Below are 22,512 nucleotides of genomic sequence, written 5' to 3' on the forward strand. Positions count from 1 at the left end.
CCCTTTGATATTCTGTTTGCACTTTATCTACCACAATCCTTTATTCCTTATTCACTTTCTTCTTCCCACCTGATCCACAGATACTACCTGCTTTACGGGCTGTACAGAATCACAACTGTTCTCTGTTCAGAATGAGCCTACAAGCCTTTTCAAATCCTTTCAGTACTCCCTAAGGGGAGCTCTTTTTTTTTTTTTTTAAAGAAAGGACATGATGGACAAAGGTTTACAAATTAAACATAGTCTTATTTGAAGTTTCATTTTATTTCAGTCTATAAGTATTGCTGTTTGTTTAAAGCACTCACATAAATCCCTTTCACCCAAAAAGGAAACGTAAAGTGCTTCTAGCAGTACAAGCACAATTGGCATGGCCTTTCCAAAGGTCTTCCACTACAGTCTAGAGAAAATCTAAATATAGTCATGCAGAAACTGGAAGTTTTATTTTCTGAGCCATTAGAGATTTTCAAAATCACTTTTTAAAAAACCCATCAAATGTCAATCATGGCAGGGAAGACCACTGAGCTGATGTCTGATAACTAAGTTATCACTGAACATAATTTATCATATATGGCTACTGGCATCATGAAGACCTTGGGGTAAGGAAGACTCCTGATGAGAAGTATAAACATCACTTGTGTAGGAATCACCGGATGTCCCTAGAGCAGTTCTGTACTAAAGACTTCTAGTGTTTGCTCCCTCACCACGCTACTCAGGACCAAGAGCCAAGAGCACAATGGTCAAACTCACTGAAGGTTTTTACAACAAGAAACCAGTGGAGGAGGTATTGTGAGGTACTACAACTTTGAGGCACAATCTAAATACTAAAAATGATTGTGCAGTCTTGAGTTGAGCTGATTTATGCCATCTTAAATCCATTAATAATCCATGAAAGTGATTTCGCATGCCTAGCCTGTTTTCTTTCTCACACGATAGCTGGGAGTATTAACTGAGATAAAGTTGCAGCCTAGCCCAGTGTCTGGGTACCGTATCATTTCCTTGCTCCTCCCCTTTCCCAAATAAATAAGGTTAGTCCTTGAACTTTAAATGTACTTTATAATAAGAAGAAATTACTTTTTCTGTCAGTATCCTCGTCAGCGTGATTTTGAATTGCTCTCAAGAGTACCTTCTCTTTTGTAAAATAAACCCTTTGTACTTTACTGAAAGAACACTGTTTCAGTGTTCTTTACTTGCCATTGTGAAAAAAGTTGTTTCTGAGGAATTGAAACCCCAGAAGATAACCACAACAAAAACATGTTAATTTTTTTTAAAAATGATGATTCAAAGGCAGATTTGAAGAGAAGTAATATTTAGGAGGCAGAAGAAGGCAAATGCAGCCTCTGAAGGGAACTGTTCTAATGATTACCTAAAAAGTAAAGTTATACAACTATATTCAAGGACATAAGATAAAGCATTACTTGAAAACCAGAATGACTGAACAGTTAGGCGAAAAAGAACATCTGAAATAGGAAGGGGAAATGGACTGAAGAATAATTTGAATCAGGACAATGATCCATCAGTCCTAGACACTTCTGGTATATAAATATCTTGAATCACATTGTTTCCTTTTTTCTGAAATCTCAAAGGAGAATTCTCACAGCACTACATTAAAGTTGCCATTTTGTTAGGATTCAAAATTTCAATCCAGTAGCCATCAGGATCTTGAATAAATGCCAGGCCTTTCATTTTACCTGTGAAATGAAATTTTTCATTATTGAAAAGACTAAAAATGAAAACACCATATAAATGTTTTTCTTTCTTTGAGACAGGGTCTTGCTCTGAATGTCAGGCTGGAGTGCATGGGACGATCACGGCCCAAGGCAGGCTTGATCTCCTGGGCTCAGCCTGCCAAGTAGCTGGGGCCACAGGCACACACCACCATGCCTGGCTAGTTTTTTGATGTTGTAGAGGCGGGATCTCAATGTACTGCCCAGGCTGGTATCAAACTCCTGGCCTCAAGCAATCCTCCTGCCTTGCCTACCAAAGTGGTAGGATTACAAGCACAAACCACTGTACCTGGCCTTAAAAACTTTTATTAATTAAAAATTTACTTTGCATTTTAATGAAGTACATTATTTTGTTTACAGTTTTAATTTTTAAAAATTCTTATTGCCAGTGTCACCCAAAGTCATACTTTTCAAAAAGATTAAAATGTTATCTTGCACACATTGCAAATACCAGCCCTCCTGAAATAAACTATGGGACTGGCTGCATCTTTTAGGTATCAGGCATTTGCCTCACCTTCATGATACCATGTAGTTCAGTAGTTACAGAAATTGTCTTATTTTAAAGAAGAAAAAGAAAATAGGGAGGTGCTGAAGGGAGCTGGTAGCATGGCTTACCCCCACAACCAAAAGACCCAGATAGTTGGGTCATACAAACCCTTTTAAACACTATCCTCGGCAACCCAAGCTCTGTGAGAGTCTTTCTCCCAGGAATTCATAACTGAGATTGACAGTCTAGTATGTCAGAGCTGTTTGCTTAAATGGAAAAACGTGACCTCAGAAATTTATTTGGGGACCAATATGTTGAACTGGTTTGACTCTGATCTCTGGCTCCTTTCCCCAGTATAAATCCTAGAGGAACACAGATGGAAAATGCAGGAAAAAGAAAGAGAGAAAGAAAGAGAGAAAGAAGGAAGGAAGGGAGGGAGGGAGGGAAAAAAGAAAAGAAAAGAAAAAGAAAAGAAAAGAAAGAAGGAAAGAAAGAAAGAAATCCTGCTGGTGACGGCTGGGGAGAATGGGTGAGGATGGGGTGGGGTGACTGTTTTAACTTGGGCTGTGTGGGAGGTGGTAGTTCTGGCCTGGACCAGAAGGCGGTACATAATGGCTGTGGGAGAACAGAGTTTTGCTTTTGCTCCTCCCTCACTGCTGTGTGCATCAGCACCTGCCCTCTCGCTTGTTCAGATGTCCTTAGCAGTAAACAAGAGCAGTGCAGGAGCCTTGTGCTTGTGAGAAACTGAGAAAAACATGTAGGGCCACATGATCTCCCCAGCCCTCTCTCCATGCTCAGGGCTAGGGAATACTATTGGAAGTGTCTCCTACTAACACTGCTTCCCTGAGGGATGAAGTGGGAAGATCCGACCTGAAGAGTTGTTCTGTGGAAGGTGAAATGTTTAAGTCTCATTTCTAGGTGCCTAGGAATCTCTGGTCTAGGCTTATCCAGCCCATTGTCCTGAGATCATATAGGTTGTTAAGGACAGGGATCTGGCCATTCTCCTATTCACACTGCTTGATGTGTTATAATAGTGAACAGTTGCAGGGGAAAAATGCTGAGAGGACAAAATAATAATTTGAGAAACATAACCATAAAAAAAACCCCAAAGCAATAGATTGTAAATTCCAACAGAAGAAGTATTAGAATAATGGACCAAGAGCTATTTTTGTCTTTTTTCTGGAGACAGGGCCTTGCTCTGTCACTCACGCTGAAATGAAGTACAATGGTGTGATCATAGCTCACTGCAGCCTCCAACTCCTGGGCTCAAGCAATCCTCCCACCTCAGCCTCCCGAGTAGCTAGGCATACAGACTACAGGCATGTGCCACCATGCCCAGATAATTAAAAAAAACCTTTTTGTAGAAACAAGGTCTTGCTATGTTACCCAGGCTGGTATACAATGGCACAATCATAGCTCACTGCAGCCTTGAACTGCTGGCCTCAAGTGATCCTCCCAATCCTCTTGCCTCGGCCTCCCAAAGTGCTGCAATTACAGGCATGAGTCACCATGCCCAGTCCCAGGGACTATTTAGACATGTAAAAGTAATGACCAGCCGGGTGTGGTGGTTCACATCTGTAATCCCAATACTTTGGGAGGCTGAGGCAGAAAGATCATTTGAGGCCAGGAGTTTGAGACTAGCCTGAGATAACATAGTGAGACCCTGTCTCTACAAAAAACAAAAAATTAGCCATACATGGTGGCATTTGCCTGTAGTCCCAGCTACTCGGGAGGCTGAGGTAGATTATTGCTTGATCCCAGGAGTTTGACGTTGCAGTGAACTATGATCACACCACTGCACTTCAGCCAGGGTAACAGAGCAAGACTCCGTCTCAAAAAAAAGTAATAAGAACATATTAAGGAAACTAAGCAAAAATTAGAGATCAAAATTATAACAGGTGTTTAAGAACAAAATAGATGAATTAAACATCAGAACAGACACATTTGGGAGAAAATTAGCTAATTGGTATTCTAGTTTGAGGAAATCTCCCAGAATGCAGGCAAGGACAAATAAATAATATAAAAAGCTTCTAGAATAAGACAGAAGAATATACAAAGGAACATAGATTGACACATTTTCAACAGCAACATCATATGCAAAAGAAAATGGAAGAGAATTTTCAAGACAGAAAGAAATTAAACCTAGGCTTTTCAATAAAACTGTCCTTCAGACATAAAGGCATCATTCTCAGTTACACAGAATCTCAAAAGTTTTGCCTTAAAAACCCTTTAAAGGGCTGGGTGCAGTGGCTTACACCTGTAATCCCAGCACTTTGAGAGGCTGAGGCAGGCGGATCACCTGAGGTTGGGATTTTGAGACCAGCCTGACCAACATGGAGAAACCCCATCTCTACTAAAAATACAAAATTAGCCAGCCGTGGTGGCGCATGCCTGTAATCCCAGCTATTTGGGAGGCTGAGGCAAGAGAATCACTTGCACCCAGGAGGCGGAGGTTGCAGTGAGCTGAGACTGTGCACTCCATCCTGGGCAACAAGAGCGAAACTCCATCTAAAAACAAAAACAAAAACCCCTTTAAAGACCATTTTGGTTGAGGTATTTAAATAAAAGAACAGAAAAATCCAAAAGATGCTAAAAAGGCTGGGCGTAGTGGCTCACGCCTATAATCCCAGTGCTTTGGGAGGCCAAGGTGGGAGAATCGCTTGAGCTCAGGAGTTTGAGACAAGCCTGGGCAACAGAGCAGGAACTCATCTCTACAAAAAAAAAATAAAACAATTAGCTGGGTGTGGTGGCATGTGCCTGTGGCCCTAGCTACTTAGGAGGAGGCTGAGGCAGAGGATTGTTTGAGCCCAGGAGTTTCAAGGCTGCAGTGAGCTATGACAGTGCCACTGCAGCACCCCAGCCTGGATGAGAGTGAGATCCTGTCTCAAAGGAGACACTACAAGAGATAAATGAAGAAAAAGTGATCAAACACCTTGATATATTTATTATTATCTTTAAAAAATAAAATCAATACTATCCCACTCTAGGTAATAGTGACAATGAGGATGGAGTGAAGCAAATTCCTTTCCTATTGGGGAGAAGATTTGGGTATTAAATATATATATTTTTTTGATACGTAGTGTTGCTCTGTCACCCAGGCTGGAATGCAGTGGTGCGATCTCGGCTCATTGCAACCTCCACCTCCCAGGTTCAAGTAATTCTCCTGCCTTAGCTTCCTGAGTAGCTGCGATTACAGGCATACCACCACGCCTGGCTAATTTTTTCTATTTTTAGTAGAGACGGGGTTTCACCATATGAGCCCAGATGGTCTAGATCTCCTGACCTTGTCATCCGCCTGCCTTGGCCTCCCAAAGTGCTGGGATTACAGGCGGGAGCCATCTCGCCCAGCACTGGCTATTAAATATTTAAATTTTAAAAAAAAAGGTGAAATTAAACAGTGAAATATTTCAAATGTTTAGATTGAGACTCTGAAATATTCAATATTTCAATTTTATTTTGAAATATTTCAGAAAGAGATCTAAGTAAAATAATAACAATACATGTAAACCCAGCGAAATCCATACATATGCTATTTCAAAAAACCTACCTAAAACATAAGGACATACAAAGGTTGTAAAAGGTGAAAAAGAAACACCATGTGATTATGAACTAAAGAGAGCTGGTGTCGTTATATGAACATCAGATAAAATTGACTTTAAGGAACTTATTTTTGGGTGGAAAGATACACACTGATAGTGAAAGCTGGTGGCCAATGAAAGAAAGTGGTGGGGTCGGGGAGTGGGAGAGGGAGCCTAGGGTTTTGATGGCTCTCCAGGTCCTGTGTCTAGTCCCTTGGAAAGCCACCCTAGTTGCTGTCTTTCAGTTCCCTGAGATACCCAGATATTCTTCCAATCATTTCTCTTTTTTAAAAATCTGGTTGAAATGGAGACTTCTGTTACTTGTAGCCAAAAGGGTTTTACTACAACAGTGGCATCTCTTGGTACTTAGTAAATATTAACTAAAGACGGGCCTGAAACACAGTAAATAGTAGACTCACCATCATCAGGTTTCTTCACAAATTTGACTCCCAGTTCTTCGAACCTTTTACAAGCACTGTGTACATCAGGAACAGCAATTCCAATGTGACCTTATGTGGCACCCCCCGAAAAAAGCAGAGAGAAGGAAGAAATAATTACAACAGGGTGTCCAAGTATCACAAGTAGCTTCCAGAACTTGTTTATTTCAAAACATAAGGCACTTGGGAACAGACTTAGGTAGGTTCAAAATCTATAATATGTTAAAGAACAAATATAGGTCTAATGGGCTGGGTATAAGTAGTTAATTAGTTGCCCTGAATTATAAATTATTTAAAATTAACCAATATCAGCTCATATACAGTCTAATCAGTTAAGAATAATCTACACCAAAAAACAGTAATCATTTACTAATACTTAATAGGTTTGTGGTTGGCATTGACTACAGTAGCCAGCTGAAGCCTGCAATACTGTCATCTTGATTGAGAGATTGGAGAGCAAGGCAGAAGTGTATGTGCTAGCAGAAACTGGGATTAGTATTAACTGTAGCTTTAAAAAAAAAAAAAGTCTACTGGAAATTAATTCTGAGACTTAAAAGTAAATCATGGTGAGACAGTAAATGTAATGTTTAGATCGAGACTCTGAAATTAAACAACTCCTAAATAAGATTATTTGTGGAAAATAAAAATAATCATATCTCGAATAAATTGATCATACTTAATTAGGACATTAATGTTTTAGGTTTATTAAAATCATAATTATACACGTAATACAAAATCACACAAATCTATATATATCACATACACACAGGCAAACTCACCAAATCCTCGAGGGTCTGAATTGCCATTGTGGTAACTCTGGGTCTCATCATCTTCAGTGCCCCAATTGCTACAACAGGAAGGAAAACATAGCTACAATGTCCTAGGGAATAGATATTCTGAAAAGAAAGTAACATCTTTGAAATCTTACCATGTTTATATGCTACTTGACATAACTGGCCTAACCCCTGCTACCCAAATATTAAGTTTTCAACTATAGAAAGGACAAATGGGCAAAGTATGATTTTAACTAGACTAAGGAGACAGTCAATACAGGTACTGGACAAGGGCAATAATGAGAATAGTAACAGTGCTCATTTATCGTGCTCAATACTTTACATTTCATTTAAGCCCTTAAAACAGCTCCATGGGCTAGATGTGAGCATCTCCATTTTATTGATGAAACTGCCACTTACTTGTTTAGAGTCACAGACTCACATCTAAGTCTGCCTGATTCCAAAACTTTATTTTGAATCAAGGGACACACGAAATCACACACTCTGAAACCAATCTCTTTTGGTAGTTGTTAAAGTGTGCAGATAAACAACGTAAAGAAATTGCCTACATTTTTAAGTGTTCAAGTTATAAAAATATCAAATTTGAATGTTAATTATTACAAAATGGTTTGAAGAGTTTTTAAAGGAACATATATCACATTTCTAGATAAAAAATGTAGCAAAATAATAAAAGAATAAATTTTTGGATGCTGAAAGACTAATTATAGTACCTAAACATTAGTTAGTAACAATCAGGTAAATATCTTACAATTTCAGGGTCTTATATTCTCTATCTAAAAGACAAATGGGCCAGGCGTGGTGGCTCATGCCTATAATCCCAGCAGTCTGGGAGGCCGAGGCGGGCAAATCACTTGAGGCCAGGAGTTTGAGGCCAGCCTGGGCAACATAGTGAGACCTTGTCTCTATGCCTCTACCAAAAACAAACAAAAATAATTAGCTGGGTGTGGTGGCACACATGTGTAGTCCAAGGTGTTCAGGAGGCTGAGGCAGGAGGACTGCCTAGAAGTTAGAGGCTTCAGAGAGCCTATCTCTAAAAAAAAAGATCTCATTTGCCCAAGAACAATACGAAGACCAAAAGATGCATGAAAAACACTTCAATATATTATTACAAATGTGAAGTGATTAGGCAGACCTGGTTTGAATTATACTGGTAAGTAAACAAAACAAAAAAGATTTTTAAAAAGTACCTTAAAAAATCTAAAATATATACAAATGCAGAAATTCATACTCACTGTGTCAGCTCCAGTGTAGCTTTTCTGGAGAGCGCCCAGGCTATTTTTTCCTCTTTATCTTTAGGGATGTCATTTTATCCTCATAAGCCAAGAAATAGAGTGAAAACTTCATAGCAGGAAAATCACATTTTGGATTAACCTGCAGTGAAAAAACAAGAAGCCTGGATCATTAACAACAGGAAAGGCTAATTCATACTATAATCAACATAACTTAATATTCAAGTTTTACTAAAAAGAAGAGCTATATGTAGTAAGCCTATTTTAATGGAAGAAGCAGGAGGAAAAGTCAGTGAAAATATTAAAATTCATCTGTAACTTTTGAAATACAAAATAAAACTTCTATAATTCATCAATTATTTAAATATAACATTTAGCTGAAATTATGGTACTTGTTAATAAATAGAAACGGCTATCTCCAAAAGAGAATTCTGTTTATTTGTAGTGAAAAATATAAAGAAACTTGTTATTTCATATATATACACACATACAAACACATATATAAATATATCATTCAGTTAAATAAACACATTTACTGTGTTCTTACTATGCCAAAACATCTACGAAAGGAAGTTAAGGTAAGAAAGGAGGAAGGACAGACTAATATCACAGAAGACGTGAATGTCAACAGTAAGGTGGCTAACAGTATCAGATACTGCACAAAGATCAAACAGTATTAAGACTAAGAAAAGCTCACGAGATATGGAAAGGTCCCATGAGAGCAATGTCAGCAGCATGGGAAAGCATCAGCTGGATTATACTGTACTGGGGAGAGAGAATGGCAGGTGAGCAGGTAAAACAGTAGCAAGCATGACAGTGACAATGGGGAGGTGGGCAAGGGAGCAGAGGGCAAGGAAGTCCTGAACTTTAAGTGACTTTAAATGGTGTAGGATTATTTGGCAAGGAGTAAGGTGGCATGAGAATGCATATATGATTTTCTTTAGATTATTCAGGATTAAATGCTCAAAGATGACTTTGTTCATAATCAATAAGACCAAATGGCTGAAGCATATAGCAAATGGTAAGTTTCTAGAGTTCTGCTTCCAATCTTTTATTTCATTATCACTGCTATATAATATGCCTTGGCCCACTTAGATCCTTGCATTGACTTATCACAAATAAGATTTACTCTAACATGTTTATAATAAAGTATCAAACACCTCAAATACTCCAATCATGAAAAACAATCTCTGCACCTACTAAAGCAGACTACACAACCCTTATGGACCAATCAGACAGGACTGAAGGAAATGAAACTGTTGCAACTTGCTTTTCTCAGTTGTGCAAATCTTCCAGCTTACTGTCAACTTGTACCCAAGTTGTACCCTCCAATAGGAGGGCTCCACACACAAAGTCAACATTAGAGCCCATCAGACAATGGATGCAGGTTCCAGCCCTGCCATATGCCAACCATGGGATTTGGAGCTAGTAACTCCATCTTGTTAAGCTTTGCTTTTTCCATCTGTGAAATGGGGATAAAAGTTACCTCCTCCTAAGACTGATGTGAAGACTAAACAAAATAACATTTGAAGTGCCTGGCAAAGTGTTCAATAAATCTGTTTTCATTTTGTCCTTTAAATATGTTATAAATATATTCATAATACCTTTTTCTAGAAAAAAATAATAAACTGAACAGCAGTTATCTCTGGGGAGAACAACTTGGGGAGGGAAGCCATCACTTTTCATTTCGTATTTTTCTGAACTGGTCAAATTTTCTAAATATAGACATACATTACTTACATTTTTCTCTCAATGTGAATGGAGGTTATATAGGCACTAAATTTAGAGATTACTTTATTATTCATATATCTCATATGATCAAAAACAAAATGCTCACATAACTTAGGGAAACAAATCAACAATATGACAAAATTATTTCTCAATATACCTCAGTAAAGCTGGAGAAAAAAAGAAAAATAAACAAATAAATATGCTTTAGGATTGCAAGCTCAGTGGATATGACCTGTTGAGCAAACGAAAACACAGCCTAGAAAAATGGAACAGATGGTCACTTTTAAGTAAACCTGTTGGTTTTCTGGGTAGTAAGTCCTTATTATCTATAACTTTTCTGAAGTAAACAAGAGGCTAAAAGTGGCCAGAACATCAAAAGAGGTCTGAATACATTAAGGATTTAGCTGGGAGCTCTCAGAGAAGGGAGGCTGGAGAAAATGCAACTATTTGTGTCTTGTTTTCCCCTTTCAGGCTGGCTGGGATAGAGAAGAAAAAGAATTTAAGAGAGAAGCCCTGTCCAGCCAGGCCGAATCACAGACTCCTGGCCAAAAGAACTTCTGTTACTTCTGAGACAAACTTTAAGATGGGTCTGAAAACACTCTCTAGATTTGCAAAGCTATATATTTAAACATTAAGGTGCCAATAAGTACTTGACTTACGTCATTCCAAGAACTCTAGTATAAAAATCAAGTGACTTCTTAGGATCCTTCACTCGTAGCATGGTCTGCTGCAATAGAAAATCCTATGGAAAAATATTTATATTAAACATCTTTCACTTTTACCATTTATTACCAACATTAATTGTGCTCTCTGTAACAAGATACAAAAACAGTCCACCATTATAACATAATTGTTAACTTACCACCTACAACTTGTGAGGGCTCTCTGCCCAGTGGTATTTTCTGGTTGCAGGCCCCTGTGTGGTACAAGTCCAAAGTGTCAGAAAGTTCACACCGCAGAAATGACCTTCAATCAATGGTGGATAAAAAACCTGGCATCCTTGTCCCTTGGTGGGACAATTCGGAGGCAGGTACCACAAAGTCCCTCAAAGAATCCCCAGCAGGATTGAACCTCAGTTGCCCACACTGGTAATCCACTCGTATACACCTATGATCACCCTCTCTCCCTAACTCCACAGAGCTCTCTATGACCACTTCTCAAACTACTTACACCTTCCTCTCTAGTCTGCTTTGGGGCTACCCAAACTAAGACACTGATTTTACACATAAAGAGTGTGATCACTATAATATTTGTTGAATGAAGGCATAAATGCCCTTCTAGAATAATTTACTGGTGACCATGCAAATTAGCAAAGAGTTGCTCACAAGATCCTAGACTCCTAAATAACTAAAAGGGTAAACAGTTACTGTTGCTAACACCTTTGGAAAACTGTTCAACTTACCAGCAAACAGAAGGCTTGACTGAGAAAAGGGTAGAAGGTATGTAAATTCATGGAGTTAAGATTATTAATAGCATTAATAATTTGACTTAGGACTTGTATAATAACTCTATATGGTATTACTATCGATAGATATTCATATCCCATGTTATAGATAAGAAGCTGACACTAAGTAATTAACTGTCTAAGGCCTCTAATTTTTGGTCTCCCTTTACCATTGGTATGTACCTTCCAGAACATGAGTCTGTGAACCTCACTGGTGCTTCCTAACAGATTTTTTTTTTTTCTGTTATACCCATGGCTTGACAAAACAGGCCTGAAAATTCTGACCACTTCTTTTGAAGCCACATGCCATTTTTCTCCTATATAACCCACATCATATAAAATACAAATATAGTTCATTCAGCATCATTAGGAAATTATATTTTTCTCTTTTGCTAAATTTTAAGTAAATGAAATATAGTCTTTTAAGTATTAAAATTCTCATTTAAAACAAAACTGGCCAAAAAACTACTTTATCTTATTAAAACTGATCTTAATAAATATAATAATTAAATTCTTTATTTGCAGCTTATAATCACATACCAGGCAGGTTACATGTTTCTAGAACATTTGGATAGCTTTTCTCAGTCAGATGCTACAGTCCTAAAGGTCTCGGTTTTATCAAGCAGCTGAGAAAGAGAAAAGTAGTTCTGCACATCCAAGTGCTAGCCTGGTACTCACACCTGGGCCTTGGTTTTCTCCTGTTGAACATATTTAAAGTCACTCTGTGGCTGCCATGATGTGATACCAAAATAAAAAAAAAAAAAAAAAATTAAAGCAGCAAGACCATATCCACTTCATATCCTGGTCTAAGCATATATTAAAACAAGGCACTATGAACACTACCAAAATAACAAACATCCTTCTTTCCCAGCTAATATGAGTGGTAGCTGCTTCTCTATTGGTTACAATGTTTGCTTGAGGGAGCCACCTGCAGGACAAAGTCTTATGTATAGTCAATGTAGGTTGTGGGTGTTAATAAATATTATTATTATTATTATTTTTAGATGGAGTTTCACTCCTGTTGCCCAGGCTGGAGTGCAATGGTGCGATCTTGGCTCACTGCAACCTCTGCCTCCCGGGTTCAAGCGATCCTCCTGCCTCAGCCTCCCAAGTAGCTGGGACTACAGGCACGCGCCACCACGCCTGGCTAATTTTTTTGTATTTTTAGTAGAGACGGGGTTTCACCGTGTTGACCAGTCTGGTTCTTGAACTCCTGACCTCATGATCCACCTGCTTCAGTCTAAGAATTCATATTCTTTGACCAAGATGTTCTCTTTCTAAAATTCTAAGGAAATACTCTGACAAAGATTTATGTACAAAGGCATCCATCACAGCACTTACACAATAACTATGTACCAGATGCTGTTCTAAGAGATTCACAGTTTCTAATTCATGTAATCTTCACAACAAGCCCATGAGATACACTTTATTATCATCCCCATTTTACTGCTGAGAAAGTAAGTGGCAGAGAAAAAATTCCAGCCCAAGCAATCTGATTCCAAAGTCCTTGCTTTTAAACCACCAACTTCCTCTAACAACAAAGGAATAGCTAGATGGTATAACACAGGCATAATAGAATATTATGGAAAACATTTAAAATGCTGCGTAGAGACACATTAAATGGCATGGAGATACATACAGATGGTATATTAAGTCTAATGGCATGGGAATATATACAATGGTATATTAAGTTTTAAAAACGTAATATATATACACACATGCATATGAAAACAAATAACACTTAATATGCTATTGAGATTAATTATATCTTAAAATTAATGTTACGGCCTTTAACTTTATTATTAAGAGAACTATGTACTATATCTACCTAAATACATACACATAAAGAATATTAAAATTCACTTTAAAAAGTGTATACATGGCAAAAAAAAAAGTAAGATATATTCAATGTTAGTGAATTTATGTATAAAATAGAGGCTTATAAATCCTTTGCTACAAATTGTCAAATGGGTATAAAAACAAGGAGGGCTTATTTTTAAGAAAATGATCAAGTTATTCTATGCTCAGATAACAGAGTTTTATTTTTATCACCAAAATAGTCTGTTAACTCCCTGTGCCTCTTGTAAACACTTGCATGATCTTGAGAAAAGTTTCTGTTGTAAAAGTTAAGTTCCTGAAAATTATTGCTGTGTATTGGCATGGTTCTAAAATATCGCTTAAAATACATGTATCTCCTGTTTTAAAAAGATTTATGCTATGCTCATGTCTCGTCTCACCTGACAGTCCTCAACTTAACTGTGTCTTTCCCTTATCATGCTCTAAATTTAGAATAAAAATAAGATGTCTTTTATGCCTAAACTATCTTTGGTTTTACTGGGATGGCTACTGGGTGACAAAGATTTGCTCCTGTGCCTTATCAAAAGGTGAACAATAGAAATAATAAGGTTTTTTCAAGGGGAGGGGAAGTGTCATTCTCCAAATTTAATTAACAAAACTACTGTAAGAAAACTTTTTTTTGAGACGGAGTCTCGTTCTGTTGCCCAGGCTGGAGGGCAGTGGGGCAATCTTGGCTCACTGCAAGCTCCACCTCCCGGGTTCAAGCCATTCTCCTACTTCAGCCTTCTGAGTAGCTGGGACTACAGGCGCCTGCCACCACGCCTCGCTAATTTTTGTATTTTTAGTAGAGATGGGATTTCACCATATTGGCCAGGCTGGTCTCGAACTCTGACCTTGTGGTCCACCCGCCTCGGCCTCCCAAAGTGCTGGGATTATAGGTGTGAGCCACTGCGCCCGGCCAAGAAAACTTCAAAGGTACAATTAAGGATGTTTCTAGTGCATTTCCTACCTGCCTACAATACAATGCTTACAAAACTATAAAAGTGAGGCAAGGGGCCGGGCGCGGTGGCTCACGCCTGTAATCCCAGCACTTTGGGAGGCCGAGGCGGGCGGATCACGGGGTCAGGAGATCGAGACCATCCTGGCTAACACGGTGAAACCCCGTCTCTACTAAAAATACAAAAAAAAAAAAAATAGCCGGGCGTAGTGGCGGGCGCCTGTAGTCCCAGCTACTCGGGAGGCTGAGGCAGGAGAATGGCGTGAACCCGGGAGGCGGAGCTTGCAGTGAGCCGAGATTGCACCACTGCACTCCAGCCTGGGCGACAGAGCGAGACTCCATCTCAAAAAAAAAAAAAAAAAAAGTGAGGCAAGGATGTGAACCAAAGGATTAAGTCCCCTTTAAGCACCAGTAAATGGATTTTTTTCTGGGGCATAAGGGATGAGAATCGGGTACAGCTTCATTTTTAACCTAAGGATGTCCAATTGCTTCAGCACCATTTGTTGAGCCTATCCTTCCTCCAGTGAACTGCTTTTCATCTTTGTCAAAAAGCTGTTGGGCATACTAGTGTGGATATATTTTGGAGTTCTCTATTGTGTTTCAATATTCTATCACTCTGCCAATACCACAGAGTAGTGACTACTGTAGCTATGTAAGTTTTAAAATCAGGTAGACAAATTCTTACCACTTCATTCTTTTCCATAACTGTTATTCTAGTTTTTCTGTTTTGCCTTTCAATCTAGAATAACCCTGTCTCTGTCTTTAAAAAGTTTGATAAGGAGTATGTTAAACACGTATATTGATTTGGGGAGATTTGACATCTTTACTATGCTGAGTCTTCCAATCATGAACACAATAAATCTCTCCATTTATTTACATCTATGACTTTTTGCATCACCATTGCTGTTTTCAGCATATGCGTCCTGTAAATGTTTACTAGATTTATATCTAAGTATTTCATTTTATTGGGCAATTGTAAATGGTACTGTATTTTTAAATTTTTGGTGCCTGTGTGTTCTTTGCTAGTATATAGAAATGCAATTGATTTCTGTATGTTTATTTTGTACCCTGCAACCTTGCTGAACTCACTTATGAATTCTGAGAGTTTTCTGTAAATTACTTATTATTCCCTAGACAATCATGTCATCTTCAAATAAGGACAGTTTGACTTCTTCCTTTCCAACCTATATGTCTCTTATTTCCTTTTCTTGCTTTACTCCACTGTCTAGAACTTTCATAACTTTGTCAAATAAGAGTGGTAACAGCAGACATCCTTGTCTTATTATCAAAATTAGGGAGAAAGCATCACCACTGAGTGCAATATTAGCTCTAACTTTTCAAGAGAAGCTCTTTATCAAGTTAAAGAAATGCCCCTCTATTCCTATTTTTTTCTGAACTTAAAAAAAAAATAATGAGTAAGTGTTGAATTTTGTCAAATGCCTTTTCTGTACCAACTGATATGGTCATGTGATTCTTCTTTACCCTCTTAATATGGTGGTTTATACTGACTGATTTTTGTACACTGAACCAGCCTTGCATCCTAGATATAAACCCTACTTGGTTAAGGTGTATAATTCTTTCTATATATATTGTTGAATTCTGTTTACTAATATTTTGTCAAGGGTTTTTACATTTATATTCATTAGAGATATTGGTCTGTAGTTTTGTTGTACTGTCTTCATTTGTTTTTGGTATCAGGGTAATATTAGCTTTATCAAATGAATTGGGAAGTGTTCTCCTGTCTTCAGTTTTCTAGAAGGGGTTATGTATAATTGATGTTAATTCTTCTTTTACATTTGGTAGAATTCTCCAGTGAAATCACTTGGGTCTGGACAATCTTCTTTGGAAGTTTGTTAATCATAAATCCAATTGCCTTAAGTTATAGGACTCATCATATGAGTTCATATTGGATGAGGAATTTGTCCAATTCAAGTTGTCAAATTTATGTATACTAAGTTGTTTTTAGTATTCCCTTATCTTTCTTACGTCAGAAAGGTCTGTAGTGTATCCCCTATTTCATTCCTGATATTGGTAGTTTGTGCTTCGTTTTCATTGTCAGTCTTGCTACAGGTTTGTCGATTCTTCTGGTCTTTTCAAAGAACCAGCTCTGTTTTACTGATATTCTGTTTTTAATTTCATTAATTTCTGCTTTTCTATTTCCTTCCTTCTGCTTCCTTTGGGTTTATTTTGCTCTTCATTTTCTAGTTTCTTAGGAGGAAGCTTAAGTTGTTAATTTGAGACTTTTCCTCTTTTATAATGTATGCAGTCAGTGCTATAAATTTCCCCCTTTGCACTGTTTAGCTACGATCCCTTTTTCATTTTCATTCAGTTCAAAATATACATATATTTTTGAGACAGAGTCTTGCTCTGTCGCCCAGGATGGAGTGCAGTGGCGTGATCGCGGCTCACTGCAAGCTCCACCTCCCAGGTTCACGCCATTCTCCTGCCTCAGCCTCCCGAGTAGCTGGGACTACAGGCACCTACCACCACGTCCGGCTAATTTTTTGTGTTTTTAGTAGAGATGGGGTTTCACCATGTTAGCCAGGATGGTCTCGATCTCCTGACCTCGTGATCACCCGCCTCAGCCTCCCAAAGTGCTGGGATTACAGGCGTGAGTCACCGCACCCGGCCTCAGCTCAAAATATTTAAAAATTTCCCAAGACTTCCTTTTTGATCCATGGAAAATTTATTTAGAAGTGTGCTGTTTAGTTTCCCAGTGCTTGAAGATGTTCTTATTATGTTTCTGCTACTGATTTCTAGTTTGATTCCACTGTGGCTGAAGAATATATCATTCAATTCTTTTAAATTTGCTGAAGTTGGCTTTAGGACTCAGGACATGGTCTACTTTGGTATATGTTCTACAGATACTTGAAAAAAAAAAGGAGAACTCTGTTGTTGTTGGGTGGAACATTCTACAAATACTAATTAGATCTTATTTGTTGATGGTATTGTTGAGTTCTTCTGTTTCCTTGTTAATTTTCTGTCTAGTTCTATCAATTGTTGAAAGAGGAGTGTTGGCTGGGCATGGTGGCTCAAGCTTGTAATCCCAGCACTTTGGGAAGCCGAGGTGGGTGGATTACTTGAGCCCAGGAGTTCAAGACCAGCCTGGGCAATATAGTGAGACCCCATTTCTACAAAAAATACAAAAATTAGCTGGGTGTGATAATGCACACCTGTAGTCCCAGCTCCTCGGGAGGCGAGGTAGGAGGACCCCTTGAACCCAGGAAGCATAGACTGTAGTGAGCTGAGACAGCACCACTGCACTCCAGCCTGGGTGACAGGAGTGACACCTGTCTCAAAAAGAAAAAAAGAAAAAGTGGTGTTAAGGTCTCCAACTATAATTTTAGATTTTTCTATTTTTCCTTTCAGTTATATCAGTTTTGCTTCATGTGTTTCATAGCTCTGCTGTTTAGTAACATACATTTATAATTACTATATCATCTTGGTCAATCACAACTCTTTTATCACTCTCTAATGTACTTCTTATGTCTGGTAATTTTCTTTGCTCCAAAATCTACCTTATGTGGTATCAAGATAACCACTCCTGCTTTCTTTTGATGAATATCTGCATGATTTATCTTTTCTATCCTTTTACTTTTAACTCGTCTCTATCATATTGGAAGTGAGTGTTATGTAGACAGCATACAACTGAGGCATGTTTTTTAATCCACTCTATCAATCATTGTCTCTTAATTAATGTATTTATATCTAATGTAAGTACTGAAATGTTAGGGCTTAAGTTGCCCATTTTATTCATGTTTGTTTTCTGTTTGTTCTTTTTTTTTTAATGTTTTCTTTCTTCTTTTTGCCTTTCTCTGAGTCACTGGAACATTTTTAAAATTCAATTTTGATTTATCTATAGTGTTTTTGCATGTATCTCTTTGTATAGTTTTTTAAGCGGTGGCTCTAGGTGTTACTATAGATGTATACACATATGGTGTATATATACATATACACATACACATATATACAGACATACATGTGTATATGTATATACACACACGTAACTTATCAGTCATTTGGTGACATCATTTTATTAGTTTGAACAAGGTACAGAAACCTCACCTCTCTTTAAATCCCTGTACCTTCTCCCTCTTATAATTATCTGAAATATTTCCACTACTGGGTTGGGGTGGAATTTTAGGTTCCTCATTCCTAAAAGGGATTTTTCCCCAAGAGGGGAAAGCCTGGCAGGATGAAAGTCCTGGCTCCCTACTCACCTTGGCAGGGGAAGGCTGGACAGCTCATTACATCTGGTTGGGCGAAAATCTAGGCTCCCCACTCAGCTTTTGCTGTCATGGGTGGGACTGAGGCCCCAGTGTTTTCTATGGAGTTTAATTGGAGTAGAGCAGTTATTGTCTAAAAGTTTTCTTTCTTGCCAGGAAATACTGCCCATTTCCAGGTCCTGTGGCTAGAGAGCAGGCTTTCATTAGGCTTTTCTTTGGTCTATGTCCATCAGCATTTCCAGGTTACTAGCTTCTTCAGCTTCAAGTCTGGGCTATATTCGGCAAAAAGAAAACTTAGGAAACTCATCACCTTGTTGTTTCTAGGGTCTCAAGGTCCCTAGCCAGTCTACCTTCTTCTCACCACCTTTCAGAGTCTTCCAGTGTTCGTCTTATATATCATGTCCAGAGTTTTTAGTTGTACTTAGCAGGAGGAATAAGGAAAAGTATGTCTACTTCATCTTGTCAGAAGCAGAGTCTCTAAATGAATTTTATACAACTGCCTCCCACAATGGGATAAGAGTGTATTTGGTTACAATATGTCTATTTTCAGGATGAATCAAAACTGGTCAAAAAGCCACAACAATGATAAAAATGTTGTTTGACTTTGTGTTTTCTCCCTGCGAAATCTCAAATTTGCTTCTAGTGATGAAGATACTTATTTCTCTAGAAGTATTACTAGAGGTTGTAATTGTAATTGTAAGAGGTTACATCTTACTTAAAGCTAAAATCTCCATTTTAGTCCTAAATGGACTAATCTTAGTCCATTTAGGCTGCTGTAACAAAAATTCCATAAACTGGGTGGCTCATAAACAACATTTATTTCTCACAGGTTTGGAGGCTAGGAAGTCGAAGATCAAGGCACTGGCAGATTTAGTCTCTGTCCTCATAGATGGTATCTTTGCACTGTGACCTCACATGGCAGAAGGGCTTGATCATTCTTTACAGTCTCTTTTATAGGATGCTAATCCTAATCATGAAGACTTTGACCTCATGACCTACCTAATCACTTTCTGAAAGGCCCCATCTCCTAATACCTGCCTCAGGGATTAGGATTTCAACATATGAATTTTGAGGGGACACGTTCAGACCATAGCACCTCTACTACCCTCAGTCTGCAGAAAGAAGAAGTTCCACACTTGCATTAGCCACGTTTTCAGAAATTAAAAAATTTCTCTGGTTTAAAAAGTGTTGTGTTTCGACCTTAATAAGACTGAGACCAATTCTCTTTAGAGACTATCTACTTTGTCTCTCAAATAACTTTCAAAAGTGTTATACTGCTCCCAACAGAAAGCCTTCTTTTTTTTTCCTTCAGACGCAGTCTTGCTTTGTTGCCCAGGCTGGAGTGCAATGGCACAATCTTGGCTCACTGCAACCTCCACCTCCCAGGTTCAAGCTATTCTCCTGTCTCAGCCCCCCAAGTAGCTGGGATTACAGGCACGTGCCACCATGCCTGGCTAATTGTTTTGCATTTTTAGTAGAGACAGGGTTTCACCATGTTGGTCAGGCTGGTCTCGAACTCCTGACCTCGTGATCTGCCCGCCTCGGCTTCCCAAAGTGCTGGGATTACAGACGTGAGCCACCGGGCCCGGCCCCAAAAGTCTTCTTAAGGCTCAACTAAACATCCAGACTTATAAGACAACCATAGCCATAGGCCTTACATGGTACCAGTTTACTCAAAAGGGTATCAGTTAGAAAAACACAGATTGCCAACAAAGAAGTATCAGGTAGGTGTTCCTCTTCAGTGGGAGTCCTTACAGGAGTCTACACAGATCAGGTACAGGGACAAGATTCACACTGGGTATGAACGAGAATCACTCTAGGGCAGAAGGCCCCGTGTACCACAGAAGCCAGTATCTCTAGTAGCAACTCCATAGGCAGAACTTCCAGAATCTCCACAAAGGACAGTTATGAGAGTCACTACAATCAGGGAAGTCTAAAGCTATGGCTTCCTTTCAGGTATTTACAATTCTCCCTCTCCAGATGCAATTTACCAATTGGGCTATTTTTACCATAAGCAACAAACACGATTTTCATTGTTTCCTGGGAAACTAGGGAGTTAACAAAAGTCAAATTTTCATAAAAGGGGAAAGGGTTTGTTAACTCTTTATTACTAGGTGTCATATCTTCCACAAAACAAAAGTGAACAAAGTTGTTTTCTCCAGACTTTTTAAAAATGAGCTTTTCAACTGCCTTCAGTGTATCTTGAGGAAAGCAAGAAGTCCTCACTACTTCCTGCCTAGACTATTATCTCTTTGCTTTTCGTAGGCTTATGTGCATGCAATTTGGAGTGATCTTTCCATAAAGAAAATCCTGTCATGTCATTTTTGGCTTAAAAATCAATACTTCAGTGGTTCCTGAACACATTTGAGAGACAGTCCCAAATGCAAGCACATGTGTAGCTGTATACTTCTCTAACATCAACGGTTATCACCACTCCCTTAAACTGGTCATCTCAAACATTTTCTATTTCATACCCTTATCGCTTAAATAGACATCATTACAGGGTGAGAAAAACAAATGAATATAATGGGAGTTCTCATCTTTTCTTTGAGTACCCCAATGATTATTTGGCCACCCTTCCCTCAAGTCCCACTGCTTATAACTTCATTCACTGTGTTACCCGCAGGCCCCTGCCTCAGTTCTCTGATGTCATTATGCCTTTGTATATATTATGATTCTTTATGCCTAGAATAGCCATTTATCTGGCCATTGCCCTTCTTCCTTCCTCCTTTCCATTCCCTATTCTCCCTTCTACTGCATTCAATTCTACCAATCTACCTCGATTGGACAGGGGCCCCACATATATATATTCATATATATGTGGAATGATGTGAAAACAGACATTGGTAGTGGTGGTGGAAATAACGGCAACACTGAGGACATTGTCTACTGTATCAGTGGACACAGATACAGACAGTAAAAAAGGAAAGATCTCCAGGAGATCACTACTTGGAAGGAGAATCTGACCTTTTTTTTTTTTTTTTTTTTTTTTGAGATGGAGTCTCCCTCTGTTGCCAGGAGAATCTGACCTTTTAAAGAAAATTAGCCCAGAAAGATTGCCCAAAATGGGTATAGAAAGATTGCCCAAAATGGGTATAGAAAGATTGCCCAAAATGGGTATAGCCAGACATTCTTTGGACTTCTTTTACAATGAAGATGCTAATGATCAAAAAACAAGTTGACTTTGTGCCACTGCTGCTCTCTTCTTTACAAACGAGACCCTCATCATTTATCTTACCTTCTGGAAGAGCTTTTGTACTTGGATCCTTCCAATCTACTTTATAAAATACTTCAAAACCCTGACTCATTCCCCACTACCTATATAAAATCTAACTTCCTTAGATGCGACACTCAAAGCTGACTCCAGAATCTGGCCCCAACCTACTATGTTAGCCTTTCCCACCACTGCTGAGATAACCTGATCTGCAACCAATAACATTTAACTAACCCTCCAGTACCTGCCCTGCATTGCAATTCTGCCATCCTAAAACTAGATTTTTGCTAAGATGTTTCCTTCATCTAGAATGCCTTCCCATGTACTCTGTCGGAATCCTTCTCATCTATCGAGGCATGGGCCCATCACCACTGTCTTTTTGATGTGTGCCCTGATCCCCACAGCTGAAACACAACCTTGAATTGTATCAGTCTTCATAGTTTAGAGAACATAATACATGTCATTTTATCCTCATAGCAGCTCTCTGAGATATGTTTATGCTCTTTCTACAAACTCAGCCCAAGTGCCCTGGCAAGGTCTACAGCCAGTGACAGAAGTGGGGATTCAAATGCAGGTCTTCAGGCTCCAAATATCCTGTGCATAACCCATTCCACTGATGCTACCTTTAAAAACCTCTACCTCCTCTGTGATCCCAGGGTGATTTATAATTTCAATAGCACACTAACCCCAGGTCCATTGTGTATTAGAGTTGATATAAGCTGGTAAAGCGAGGGAACCTCGTCTTGTTTATCCAAGTATCCCCTAAGTATTTACCATCTTTACATACGGTGTAAATGTATCAAGTGGTCAAACTGAATTTAATTCATTGAGGTTTTTTTTTTTTTTTTTTTTTTTTT

At 38.6% G+C, this 22,512-nt stretch overlaps 1 protein-coding gene across 1 annotated transcript in view; it reads right to left on the reverse strand.

The window, feature by feature from the left end:
* Positions 1–222: 222 nt before the first annotated feature.
* The window catches only part of GLO1 (glyoxalase I), a 26,082-nt gene continuing 3,792 nt past the window's right edge, over positions 223–22,512 (reverse strand). The window contains 6 exon segments of the mRNA XM_017870155.1: positions 223–1,685; positions 6,206–6,295; positions 7,003–7,070; positions 8,250–8,325; positions 8,328–8,410; positions 10,637–10,719. Of these exon segments, the coding sequence (XP_017725644.1) occupies positions 1,597–1,685; positions 6,206–6,295; positions 7,003–7,070; positions 8,250–8,325; positions 8,328–8,410; positions 10,637–10,719 (489 nt within the window). The 3' untranslated portion in view covers positions 223–1,596.

Source organism: Rhinopithecus bieti, unplaced genomic scaffold (genome assembly GCF_001698545.2).
Source record: "Rhinopithecus bieti isolate Rb0 unplaced genomic scaffold, ASM169854v2 scaffold_4553, whole genome shotgun sequence".
In the NCBI taxonomy this organism is placed as follows: domain Eukaryota; kingdom Metazoa; phylum Chordata; class Mammalia; order Primates; family Cercopithecidae; genus Rhinopithecus; species Rhinopithecus bieti.